The sequence below is a fragment of the Spodoptera frugiperda genome, chromosome 3 (assembly GCF_023101765.2).
Source record: "Spodoptera frugiperda isolate SF20-4 chromosome 3, AGI-APGP_CSIRO_Sfru_2.0, whole genome shotgun sequence".
Taxonomy (NCBI): domain Eukaryota; kingdom Metazoa; phylum Arthropoda; class Insecta; order Lepidoptera; family Noctuidae; genus Spodoptera; species Spodoptera frugiperda.
This window is the reverse complement of record NC_064214.1, coordinates 67,600-80,552: the sequence shown is the minus strand read 5'-3', so window position 1 is coordinate 80,552 and position 12,953 is coordinate 67,600. Positions and strand designations below refer to the sequence as shown.

At 34.5% G+C, this 12,953-nt stretch overlaps 2 protein-coding genes across 2 annotated transcripts in view; one reads left to right on the top strand and one right to left on the bottom strand.

Moving 5' to 3' along the window:
- Positions 1–199: 199 nt before the first annotated feature.
- On the top strand, positions 200–8,169 carry LOC118273922 (G kinase-anchoring protein 1). The gene is made up of 7 exons (XM_035591135.2): positions 200–362; positions 565–738; positions 865–981; positions 4,106–4,295; positions 4,805–5,113; positions 5,410–5,552; positions 6,085–8,169. The coding sequence occupies exons 2-7, from the start codon at positions 580–582 to the stop codon at positions 6,169–6,171; spliced, it is 1,005 nt and encodes a 334-aa protein (XP_035447028.1). The 5' UTR covers positions 200–362; positions 565–579; the 3' UTR covers positions 6,172–8,169.
- LOC118273921 (A disintegrin and metalloproteinase with thrombospondin motifs 7) overlaps positions 8,160–12,953 on the bottom strand; it is a 56,325-nt gene continuing 51,531 nt past the window's right edge. Inside the window, exons 13-20 of the mRNA XM_035591134.2 lie at positions 12,804–12,934; positions 12,319–12,441; positions 11,610–11,758; positions 11,321–11,436; positions 11,122–11,236; positions 10,724–10,895; positions 10,200–10,357; positions 8,160–9,862 (exon numbers count right to left, since the gene is read on the bottom strand). Coding sequence (XP_035447027.2) covers positions 9,728–9,862; positions 10,200–10,357; positions 10,724–10,895; positions 11,122–11,236; positions 11,321–11,436; positions 11,610–11,758; positions 12,319–12,441; positions 12,804–12,934 — 1,099 coding nt within the window. The 3' untranslated portion in view covers positions 8,160–9,727. The remainder of the gene's footprint in view (positions 9,863–10,199; positions 10,358–10,723; positions 10,896–11,121; positions 11,237–11,320; positions 11,437–11,609; positions 11,759–12,318; positions 12,442–12,803; positions 12,935–12,953) is intronic.

Below are 12,953 nucleotides of genomic sequence, written 5' to 3'. Positions count from 1 at the left end.
GGCGCGACCACGACGACGTTTCTAGTATACAAGGCATAAGGGCAACAACAACTAACGTAACAAACAAAACAAATGATATTCTTTATTCTAATCGAATTTTTACTCTGTAGCTACTGAAATTCTTAAAATATATTATGTTTTATAAATACTGCTGTTGTTGTGTATCTCATTAGTTTAGATCAACTCTATTTATCGACAGGCTAATTTATTGTTTATTGATTTTTTATTTTTTCTAATCTGGCAATCATACGTTTGTCGGCAGCTTCAGCTGTCTAATCCGTTGGATTTCCCTATCGCCGCTTTCTGGGAGTTTATTTGTTACAGCAAAACAGATCATTCGATTTCCCACTAATTTCCAATAGGTAAGTGAAAATAAATAATAATACACACTTTATGGGAAGAGAACAGTGGTCCATGTAAATTGATTCATCTATTTTTTTTTGCGATAGTTTCATTGGATATTGGTTTATGTTTATTTACGCAAAAATAATTTTAATCAGTATTATTATATTTAAGCAATATTAAAATATTTGTACAATAATATTTGTTATTATTTACAAACAGATCCAATATCCTGAAATGGCTCAATTGGTCGTACAATCTCGGTTTGCCGGTCTGAAGATCGAGGATGACGACTACCCACCCACCGAAAACCAGAAGTCGAAAAAGTCGAAAGTGAACAACTCTAAAAAGACTGAACCTCCAAAGAAGCAGAAAAATGTTACAAATAAACCCCAGGTAAATTTCCAATACAATCCTTACTAGAACCTGGTACTAATAGGAAAAAAAATGTTTATTATCTGTTTCTTCATCATCATTAATTAGATATTAGTTTTCATTGTATTAAAAATGTATGGCTTGTAGCCTGGACCAAAAAAGAAGAAGTCTAAACCACAACAAGTATCTGCCGATCAATGGGAACTGTGGAAACAGAAGGATGAAGAGATGGTTGTTGGCCATTTTGAGGATGAACTGCAGCAAGTAAGTTCTTTTATTTATTCAAATATTATAATTATTGTATTAACCATTTGACCACCATGTCAATAAAGAAAAAAAAAATCCCTTCCCCACACTATATCTATATCTTTAATACAAACAACAACAAATCTGTTTTTTTTTTCTGTTATCTGTAAAATAGTTATATTTTTGTTGACATTTGCCGACTAAAGTGTCGTGAACACATTCTGATTTGTCGAGTATAGCCGTCCATGGTGGTCTAAGGTTTATATGTTATTTTGTAGTATGCTATAAACCTTTATATGATGTTTCTAGTTACCAACCATAGTTGTTCACTATGTGTTTTCAATTTTCTTGTATTGTGTAAACTCTTTTTAACAAACCTTAAGGAAATTAACACAGGTCTTGTTCATGTGTTATGGAAACTAATAATAATTTTCAAAGAAAAACCAAAAAAACCCTGAACTAACATACTGATATTAACCATTTATTACAAATTAAACAAAGGCTTGTATGGTTTTGCATTCCACTCAATATTATACTTGGTTTGTTTTGCTCCAATTAATCATAGCATGATGTTTTATAGCCTAGACCTTTCTCCATAAATGGACTATTGAACACAAAAATAATTATAGCACTGGAGATTAGTGCATTCAAACAAACTCTAACTTTATACAAGAATAACATTCAACTTTCAATCTCAAATAAATATTATGTTATTTTGATTGTTTTCTTGCTTTACTAATATTTGTTTTATTGCTGTTTCAATATTATTTTAATCATGTTTTAAGTTGTGGTGTAAGTTTGTTTACTCAAAATGCATAACAACTTCGGTTGTTAGAGGTGGCTGTTAATTTAATTTTTCACTGTTTTATTAAATTTTTGTCTCTTTTATACTTATTCTTTACTCTTTTGTATGTTATTGTTTACTGTCTTATTACATATTGAGATTTAATCAACATGTAGTTTTTGTAATCAGTACAAAGATATAAGTGACAATACAATATTGATTTACTTCAATATGTTTATTATACTTATATCAAGTATTTCATTTATTTATTTTAATGCTGTAAACAAAGGCAGATAAATAAAAATAACATTTACAATAGTGATTTGAGTAGCAATAATCTGATACAAGTAATTCAACATTCACGTAAAGTAATTCAATTACATACAAACTTCTTCAATCAACTCAGTAGCTACCAACGATGAAACCGTTACAATAGTATTCCGAGACGAAAATAATGTTCCAGAGTTGCAGCTCTTGCATCACTTCCGGTTTTCAATAACAAATTGAATACTGCATATTAATGGCTCGCTATCAAGACCTTGCTGTCAGTTTCAATCAGTTGCAATAACAATTTCCTTCCATTTGTGACCTTTTATATGACATGTTCCAATGTTCTGTCCACTGCAAGATATTGATTTTACCTATTTGTTGAGTAAATTGGTAACTATATTTAGATCATTGATTGTAGGAGGGTGAGGCCAATTATTGTGAAGTTGTCTGCCCTAGTTTACGATTGAAAATTGTTTTATAGTTTTGAAATAGTGATTTTGACTGATTCTTTGCCTGAGTGGTTCCAAGTGCGACTGCCGGGCAAAGGGTCTCGTTTTCGATTCCTCGGTCAGGCGAAGTATTGCTGGGCTATTTTCGGTTTTCCGAAAATTTCTCAGTAGTTGCACGGAGTCTGGATATGTATCCCGGTTTATGGCAAAAGACTCACCACCAATACATGGGACTTACAACATATATTTTTTTAATAATTGCCCCTCTAGAATATGCTTCTGTGCCGTGTGTAATCACACCCATGTGTACAAAAAAAATCCATTTCACACACACCTCACTACTAGACCCAGAACAACAATTTGCAGATCACATAAAAATGGGTTCCGTGCGGCAATCGAAACCGCGTTAGCCAATCGCCAACGAGCAACACCGACTTTCAGTTCAGTTTTTTTAAGAAAATGTAATTGAAATCCAAGAGTGTGTGTGAAAATTCAATATATGTTTGAGACCTTTAAAGTTTTGTTGGAAACCTTTTTTAAGATGATAATAAAAAAAAACTTTGAATTTAAATAACTCTATTTGTATAACATTGCTGGCGATTTAATACATACTATTACATATCTATATCTTTTCACAATGACATGGCTGTTGCGCTATACACAAAAAAGACTAAAGGTTTTTTAAGAATTCAACTTTTTATTCCTAAAGTTGGATGAAGATTTTAACAAATGTTATAAAGAGTTTACACTGTTATTTCGCTACTATTTTTCTAAATATATTTTGTCCAATCTAGAAGACACATTGAAGTGTAGTACACATCAAAAAATTAAAATAGAGTAGCCTAATATTATCGTACTACTAGCAAGTGATAAAGGGCGCATCGCACGCACCGCATCATCAGCAATGCTTACATGCGATGCGTGCTGATGACGTCATACGGAATGCGTACGATGCGTGCGATACGTACAATGCGGGCCTGTGGACGCTTACCTTAAAAGAGTAATTCTGGATTATGTGCCCTTTTGTGTATGCTATTACAAGAATATAAGGCACTATATTGCGCACTTTAAAAAAAAATTATACTGTACATCTTTTGGATTGGATAAAGTAATCCTAGTTTTAATATAATGATTGCGAATGCTGATGTTTGTCTGTATTACACGTATTTTTATCATCCTTGCATGTTTGTGAAAAGGTTTTGATAATATTCTGTGTTTATTTTATTTGTAATTTTTGTCTAGATTTTATTTCCCATCAGCCCTCAGAGTTTACCAAAAATGCATTATTTTCCTATCTTACATTGTCTAAAATTAACATTATAAATATGAATATTAATTCGTTAAAAAGATTTAAATTTATTGACATGATTTGTTTCTGGAACTTTTGGAAACCCTTTCCTAAATATTTGAATTTTGTAAAGGTAGTTAGTTTCATACTTTCAAGTAGTTTATTTAGTAACTTAAAATTCGGTAGGGGGAGAAAATAGGAATATTTTATACAGACCTTTAAAGTCTACGTTAACGATGTTGCAGGCGAGAAGTTAGTATATCATTATTTTACAAAGCAAATGCAAATGGCAAATGGCTGAAGGGTTTGTTTTTAGATCTGCATGCATTACATGTTAAGATATATTTCTAGGCTATATTACTATCAAAGCTTGATTTTGAAAAGGAGGAAGGAAGAGTATACCTACAAACTAAGGAGAGTGCAGAATTTGAGGAAACGATTAGTGAGCTAAGCAAGCAAGAAGCTAAAAAACTAAAGAAAAAAAATGTCATGAGCCTGGACCAGTTTAATGATATGATGAATGCTGGAGAGGAATTGAAATGTAAGTGGATTTCATTATGTATTACGCCTATTTTTTAAGGGGCGAAAATCATCCAATTACTTCTCTCGCCTTGGGCGAGGCGAGAGGGAGTGTCAGACTCTTATTGACTAAAACCACCCCGTTCCTGCTCCTGCTTTTCGAGCCGTAGCCCCGGTAAATCAGCTGGGTAGTCCGCAGCTCCGGCCAGCGGATCATTCATTACATATTCTGCCTAGCATTCTTTCAGGGGGTAGGTACTACGTAGAGGTGTACCAGAGTGTACCTGAGTGTACTTATTGCCTCGTTGGTTAAGCGGCCTTTATTATTTGACTTGATACCAGGATCAGGTATATCAGGGGGAGAGCATCCATTGTTGCGCTCTGTTAATCAGATTGAATATCTAATCCAACTAATGCAAAAAGCCCTGGTATTCCTTTTTAGGTAATATCCGTTTACATATTTGGCATCGCATAGATCTAATTTCTTTTTTAAAATCACTTGTGACCATTCTTTCTCTTATCAATTTTCAGTACCACCCCATGTTAATGAGAAGTGTGTGCAGGAAGTTCCAAAGTCTCCCGGTAAGGACCCAGGGTTTTTCGACCGAGTAAAAGCCGAGACTAAGAAGGAACTCTTAAAGGAAAAGGTCGTTGACAAACCCAGGGTACCGCCTCCAATAAGTAATGAAGTTATTACGAGATTACAATTTACTGATGCATTGGAGAGAAAGGACCAGGAGATAGCAACACTGAAGGAAGAGGTTGAAAACCTCAAACATGAACTTTTCACAGTCAAATCCAGAAATAAGAAGCTGTGTAATATACTTGGACAGGGAGAGAGTAAGTTTTTGATTGTTATTTCTTGCAAATCAGTTACGAAAGTTTATTAACGGTGGTTTTGACCTTACTAGATAGTCCCAGTCTAAGATTTATTGGTTTACCAGTCAAGGGCTGTATTTTGTGAATTACTTCAAATAACTCATTTGAAAGAACTCAGGAATTTCAATCATCTTAGAAAAAACTAATTCAGATGCGAAAGCGCATCCTAAAAGTAAAGACTAACTTATTTAGTCAATACGTTTTCTATTATATTCTTCCCATTCGAAGATTAAAAGGCATATTATTATAATTTCCAGTGAAAGACAAAGCTGAAGTGTTAATAGAGGTGGAGCGACTGCGGTCGGTGCAGGCCGAGCTGACCGCGGAGCTGGCCTCGCTACACACGGACCTGGAGAAGGAACGCTCCAAGAATACTGACCCCAGAGCCCATAAAGACAAGGTAAGCGGAATTTGTGAATATTGACTGTCTATTGCTTACCTTGGGATTATTGCTTACCATATGACACTAATCTGTAATATAAAAAAAATAAGTCGGGTCTCGGGCTCCGTGGCGTGAGGTTTATAGCAAAGAAAATTCAGGAAACATTTTTAGAGAAAGGCAGGAAAACAGGTAAAACCATTGGTGGCGAAACGGAGTTCGCCGGGTTTGCTAGTCTGTAATATAAAAATAAGTCGGGTTTTTAGCGCTATAACTGCATAACGCATGAACCAATTTCCACGGTTTTGCCAGAAAAAAGAAAGCAGGGAAATCATTAGTGGCGAAACGGAGTTCGCCTGGTTTGCTAGTGCCCAGTAAAGAATTACCTAGTTGTAAATAATTGGGCAATTTTTTTACAGCTACAGCCATTTTATTTCAGTCAAAACGTCTAAAATAGGGAGACCTGTGAAACCAGTTATGGCATCGCGACAAAAGTGTTGTTTTTTTTTTCATTCCAGGTTGTGGTTTGAACCTTTTATTTGTTCTCTTACAGAAAAATACCACAAAAAAGAAAAACATACGGTTCGATGTTTCGTCAGAAGCTTTACTAGCAAAAGATTCGAGTTCCGGTACAGGTTAATTAAAAAATTTATACGTATTTTTAATAAAAATTAAATGTTATAAAAACCGAAATAAACGGAAAAAGATCTGTGAGATTTTTATTATTTGTATTATAGTTTAAGATTAGGTATTTGGATTGTGGTAGTATCATATCCTTTTGACACATATGTATGACTTTATTTTATTATAAAAAAAAACATAATTATTATGTTAGTATGTATGTTTTTCGTACTCTAGGTGTATAGGTTAAAAGTAAATGATACTCAAATATTGATCACCGTTATTTTAAGATATGTCAATTTATGTGAATAAAAATATTTTTACGCGGTAGGTACTGTGAAGGCAGCTACATTTTGTGTATCTGTATTATTCTGCTTCTGTTCCAACCACCACAAATACATCAATCGTAATTAGTCAAATTTCTTTAATCGATTATCAACTCTATGTATTTATAATAAACTTATTGTACGAAGATAAAGATTGTACGAAATCTCTAAGTTGTTCAATCGATTTTATACTATTTATTGATTGCATCTTGAATCATCCGACTACTGCGGAACAAAAAGAAGAGTTATAATTTTGATCACCATGAAGTTCTTCAATAGATTCTCGTCTATTAAATTATTATTATACTTGGAAATAGTTATTAAACTATTTTACTGTTCTAATACTATTACTTAAAACTATCTAGGCAGTGGTTGCAAGAGCACTGCAGAACAAGGAGTCTTGAATATTTTCAGTTTTGGAAATTCTAGAATGGAAGATTCACTTTATATTGCTTGAAATTAGTTCCAAGTCCTGACAAGGTATCCATAAGTATCACAACTCGTTAGGAGTGGGTATTATTATCAAAACATGCATTTACGGTAAGATGATTTCATTTACCTTAAGTTACCTATTAAGAGAAATTTGACAAATTATTGATTGACCAGCTTCTGTACACTATGTAAAATTTAATTCTGCAATATTGTAGATTTGGTTACACATGTTTGTAGTATTTTATTTGATACTCGCATTGGTGTACTTTGAACGTAAAATAGATGTTTGTCGTAGCTCAGACTAATCTTTAGTACGTGTAATTAGTTAGACTGCTCATGTATCGCTTAGCTGTTAAGTTTCTAGTACATTCGAGTGAAAATTTATGGCAGTTACGATGTGTGGCTCCGGCTCTTGATGATTAATTTCATACCGACTGTGTCTGTTTTGTCTTGTTTATACTAGGCTAGTATTTTAGTCGAGTAGCGAGTAATTTAGTAGCTATCTCTTGCTACTTTCCAAAATATTTCTCACTTTACAAGAATACTCGCCTAAATTATTGGTGTTCAGAAATATTGCAACGTAGTGCGAACTAAGCTAGAATAAACTGGTTTTGTTCACGGTTTGGTTCACATCTATCATTGTGGAGACGCTAGCATATTGAGTTTAAAACTGTCTCAATTGATTATATGATTTTCAACTTTATTACAAAACAATTCGATTTAAAATGTATTAAAGAATTGAACCTGGTAATGAATTTAGTATAGCTTGATAAGCGGCTATACATCTTGCTTCAATAAAAAGTCAACAAAAATCTGATCACTATTTTTCCTCTTGTAAGTAATAGTTTGTTTTGTGTTTCACCTCGTTGCCATAAATTTTGACTCGGATGATAATTATCACAAAATAATTCCGTGTAATTTTAAATAAGCTACATTATTTTTGCTTGTATTCCTATATTTTTATTGATTGATATGATTTAGATTTACTATTAGCTGGTTCTCTATGAACAATTGCTTTTTATATGTAAGTACTTTGAAGTATTTCTTGACTAGTCTTTCAAATGTGATTGGCTCCCTTTACTGATACTCAAATTTTAAAATGTGATTTTATGTTTTAATTTTCAAAATTCAATTAATGGTGCAAAACCAGTATTGATTTCGCCTATATTTTATAACTGTGATTTATATTTTTAGCTGGGTTTATTGAATTAGAAGTTATAAGTTTTGTATTGACAAAAATAAAAACATATTTAAAACAATGCACGATTTTATTGCCATATCTATTACATACACAATTGTAATCGGTAAAATAGAACAATACAACATTTTCCTACAATTAATAGTAAAAATGTAAACAGTTGATTTAATAAGTAATCTGTGCACAAAGGTTAGTTCTCTAAAGCGGTTTAAACATTACAAAATTAGAATTGTGTATCAATCGATCGACTCGTCCCTGATGCATCTTAGAACTGAAACATCAGTGGACTGGAAACTTTTCACATTGATATTAAAATCCTTAAAATAATTACGTGATAAATAAATGTATTACTAATATTTAAAATTATGCATAGTCACATAAAGGAGAACATAAACAATGCTTCTTAAATATTCATAAATATTACCGAAACATTTGTTCCAGAATTAGGCACAATTGTATATACTTAGTCCATATTTTCATACACACAAATTATTGATGAGAGGAGACATGTTTACAAGTTAACCTTACGTACGTTTCTAACTAATATAAGGGTACTTAATGTATAGTGTAAGAGGTCTACATTTCTACATTCTAGTGCTATTCTATGTTACTCGAATGATATATGGATGTAAACACAATACAACTGTGTAAAGCCTGGTGTACAAATGCCTAAGTTGTTGACTAGCTGATTTATTTATTGTCTGTAGGTATGCAATAGAAGCGATCAGATTCCAGCTCTGGATACCCAGCGTGACAATGTGTACGTTTATATTAAACTTATACCACTTAAATACAACACAATACTCAATAATTCATTTGTACAAAAATATGAATCATCCATGAATACATAACATTACACGACTTATGTATATACCTACTTATATCATACAAGTGTCATATTGGCAGTAAAAGTGATTATGGCAACGTGAATTTGATTTCTAAAATATTTTTGGTCCAAAATTTTTAATATTATACTTATACTCGTTCACATTACGTTAATTTGCATTATTTTATAGAAATACATACACCACTTTAATACTGATGTTACAGAATATAAAATATTATTTATTAGTAGTTAATAACTAAACAGAGACTATGTTTTAACTTATAATATGGCAGTAAGTGGTAATTGCAGAGCATTGTTGAATGTACTCGCAAGATTCGCACGTCACCACGTAGGGGTACTATTCGAGTACTTACACGTAACTGATTTATGTCTATTCGATGGGTTATGTCATATTGCAAAGAATATGTAACAAGTACAAAACACTGGCGCTCAGTCACTCACAACTCCGCAATTCGAGTGTCGCTCGATAGAGTCCTACACTGATTTTTATCACTTCACGTCTCACTTCAGCCATTGCCTATACAAATGCATTTGTCTCGGTATCATATTTCCGCGTTCCTTTCTAAACCCTGTTTTGCTCAATGGTGGCAGAAGCGTGTAGTCTGCAGTCCTGACTGAGCAGGTTTGAGCTGTCGCCCGGGCTATGACGAGACGTAGTGTTGGGAACACTATGTTTGAAACTTTTTTCTGTGTAATATGATTGTGTATCATAAAATCACTGATCGATCTTTCCTTATGGATTCAATTCCATGTGCGCGTGATATCTTCACGTTTAGCAAGCTGGTACGTCTGCACATTTGATTGTGCTTATTGGTTTGATAAGAGCATCGCATTCAGAGTCGTCTATCACTTTGTTTGTTATTTTATCCACGCAGTACACGCCGCGTTGTTTTATTGCCTCCTCGCCCTGTAACAAAGTGTAAGTGCTTAGTAAATGCAAGAACACCATTGGTGCCTATTTGCGACAAGAGAAAAATAAAGTAATAAAGTTTGATATAAAAATTGTAGAGGTAGTATTTTTTTCAGTTTACACAATTTTCCGCTAGAGGCGTCTTTGTCTTTTTGAATCTACTTACAACACACTCACTAAATAGGTCAACATGGCATACGTATGGCAATTATAATTTTCGCGTAAGTACCTACCCAAACTTACAATATGTCACAAAAAAATATTATCAAAGTACTTTGAAGAGTGCTGGTAAGTGTAAATGTAAAGAGATGTGTTAAATATCGCAGATACATACCGGCATGTGACAGGGTTTGGAGCACGGGTTCCAGGCACCCACCCACCAGTGTGTGAGAAGTGGTCGCTGAGTGGGGCAGGCCGGCTGCCTACACTGCTGCATCAGGGCCTCGTGGCGCGGTGACTCGATGTGGTAACATAGGGACTGTTCTACTGCACCTGTGGGATTTACACGAAGGTAAGTAACTTTGTTACCTAATATTGTATCAGAACTAGAGAAAAGAGCACCGAAATGTAATAACTAACTGACTTTTCCTTTTTATGTTCTAATTTTGTAGTTGTTTTTATGTTTCAGTTACCGTTATTTTTGAGTCAAGTTAGATCATTGATAGTTGCGTGATGATCAGAAGTTGGACTGTCTGATAGATGGTTTTAATAGATAAATTTTCAACATGTCATTCTGGATAAGTGGAAATACAGGAAGAAGTAGGTATCACAACATACTCAAAACCTGGAATCTGAAAAAAAGAATCTGGCTAAAACTTAATGCCCACTTACGCCTATAAAGATAAAATATCAACTTACGATTATTTTCATCGACGCATTCGTGATGTCTCCTCATATAGCCAACGCCACAGGTAACAGAGCAAGCCGACCACTCAGAGACGCGGTACTTGTATTGGCGACGCATGCGCTGGTCCACTGTATACTGATACGTCACTCCAGGGTTACGATGCCTACCTCGGTATATTCTTTGCTGCAAATATAAACAATTTATTTGAAATGGAATGTTCTGGAAAGTGAAGTAGTCAATAAGTGTTTTTACTGCATATCAATGTAGGTGAAAGGAACCTGTCGCCCCTAAATATCGATTTCACGATAACTGTTCGGTGCTGTACGGTGAATTGAACACATAACAATACAAATTACCATAATGCATGTTCCTTGTTACTCATAAAATGTTATTGTACTATTTCACTTACATAAACTTTGATGTCTTCTGCGAGCGGACCAACGATCCGTACTTTCTCCCAATCACGGTCTCGTTCGTAAATAGCCTGAGTTCCAGCTACAAAGTATTCCGTCATAGTTGCATTTCTGTAATAAAATTTGTAGGTTAGGAAAATGGCGGGCACTGGGAATTCATAGAAACGTTTTCCTCCGTTAATTTGCTTGTCTTACCTCGCTCCGGTGAGGTATATTTTATTGGACTTCGCGCTTCCAATGGATATGTAATTGCCTGGATTGACTTTCTCTTCTATTTTCACATTCCTTGACCCTGCAGGTATGACTGCAACCTGTTGATAGGGAATTGATTAGTATCTGTATGACAACTTCACGGTTATGGGTCTCTAATGAGTAGGTTTGTAGGTAAGATGTTAGGTACTTAGTAATATTAATGGAAAAGATACTTTTGATCAACAACTTTAGAAAACTAGAAACAGCAATCTTTTCAGTCTTTTAAACTTACTTCGCTTAATCCGGATTGTCTGGTAGTTCCTTTGCTGTAAATGCCCTGCACAGTCTTGCAGGCTGATCCATTGCCGCCACAAACTCCACATTTGTCTTCTTCGGTTTCCGAACCCACTATCCAGTCACAACCCACTTTGTAGCATACACCTGCGAAATTAGAACATTATTTATCAATCAAATGGTCTACTAAACATGAAACGATGTGAAATCTATATGAGGTGCCTATTGTGACCAAAATAATAGACATCGCCATTACATTTCGAAACGGCTGGATTAGTATAGGTTTTATAGCGTCACCGCTGAGCACGTTTGTGCGATTAAGGGTCTTAATCGGTTCAGCGCCCTAATTGCTGTTTTGTGACGATTTTAAACTACAATTGAGGTTTGTATTACCGCCAGATTGGCTATTAAGAAAATTTATTGAAATTCGATGATAGAAATTACTGAAAATCTAGGTTGAAATCCACTATGAGGGTCATCCCCTGTATTAGGTCCTATATTAGATTCTTCAGTCGACCAATGAACTTAGCTACTTTTACCAGTTAATGTACATCTTAAAATCTTTTAGAACATCTTTGACAAAACAAAGATAGGATTTAGCTTTGACGCCAATCGACATCAGACTTGTCTGAGTTTAACCACAATAAAATATTAACTAGATCAATTTTGAACGTATAATGCAACCAGCGTAATTGTGCTGTCCTTACCGGCTATACACATGTCCCGCGCCCCCAAGCTTTGTCTACAAGGAGTGCCGTCGGCAACGAACCCGCCCAACATTTCCACATCGGTGCCGTCGCGAGGCAGGCATCGTAGCTCGCAAGGTTTATCTGTAACAACACACCATTAACGTTATATCTGCATTCAACATTCAATTTAATAGTGTCTTATTTATAGCAATATTTTAGTGAATTTTAACAACTTGCTGTTTTGATGTTTATTCCGATTCGATATTGGTGGCCTTGTGATTGTGACCATTAAATTTTATTGGGAGATTTCCTGCTATCATTGCTAGATTTTCAATTTTAGCATCCACAATACCCATTGATCCCGAAATGAGTTTCGTATTGTCAATTTAATCCTATTCTTAAGTCCATATAAAATGGATTGACGTCTATGATTGAGTAAGGTCTTAAGGAAGGTTATCATAGACTTGGTATAACTGTCTGTTGGTATATTTGGTAAGGCTTACCTTGGTCATAGTAAGGTATCCATTCAGCTATAGTGTCGTTTCCATACGTCATGTTGTTATGTTTGGAGCATTGGACTTCTCTGTACGACGGTTCGTTAATAGGACAGGGGTTCGTGTTGCAGATCTTATATCTGTAAAAAGTACATTGGA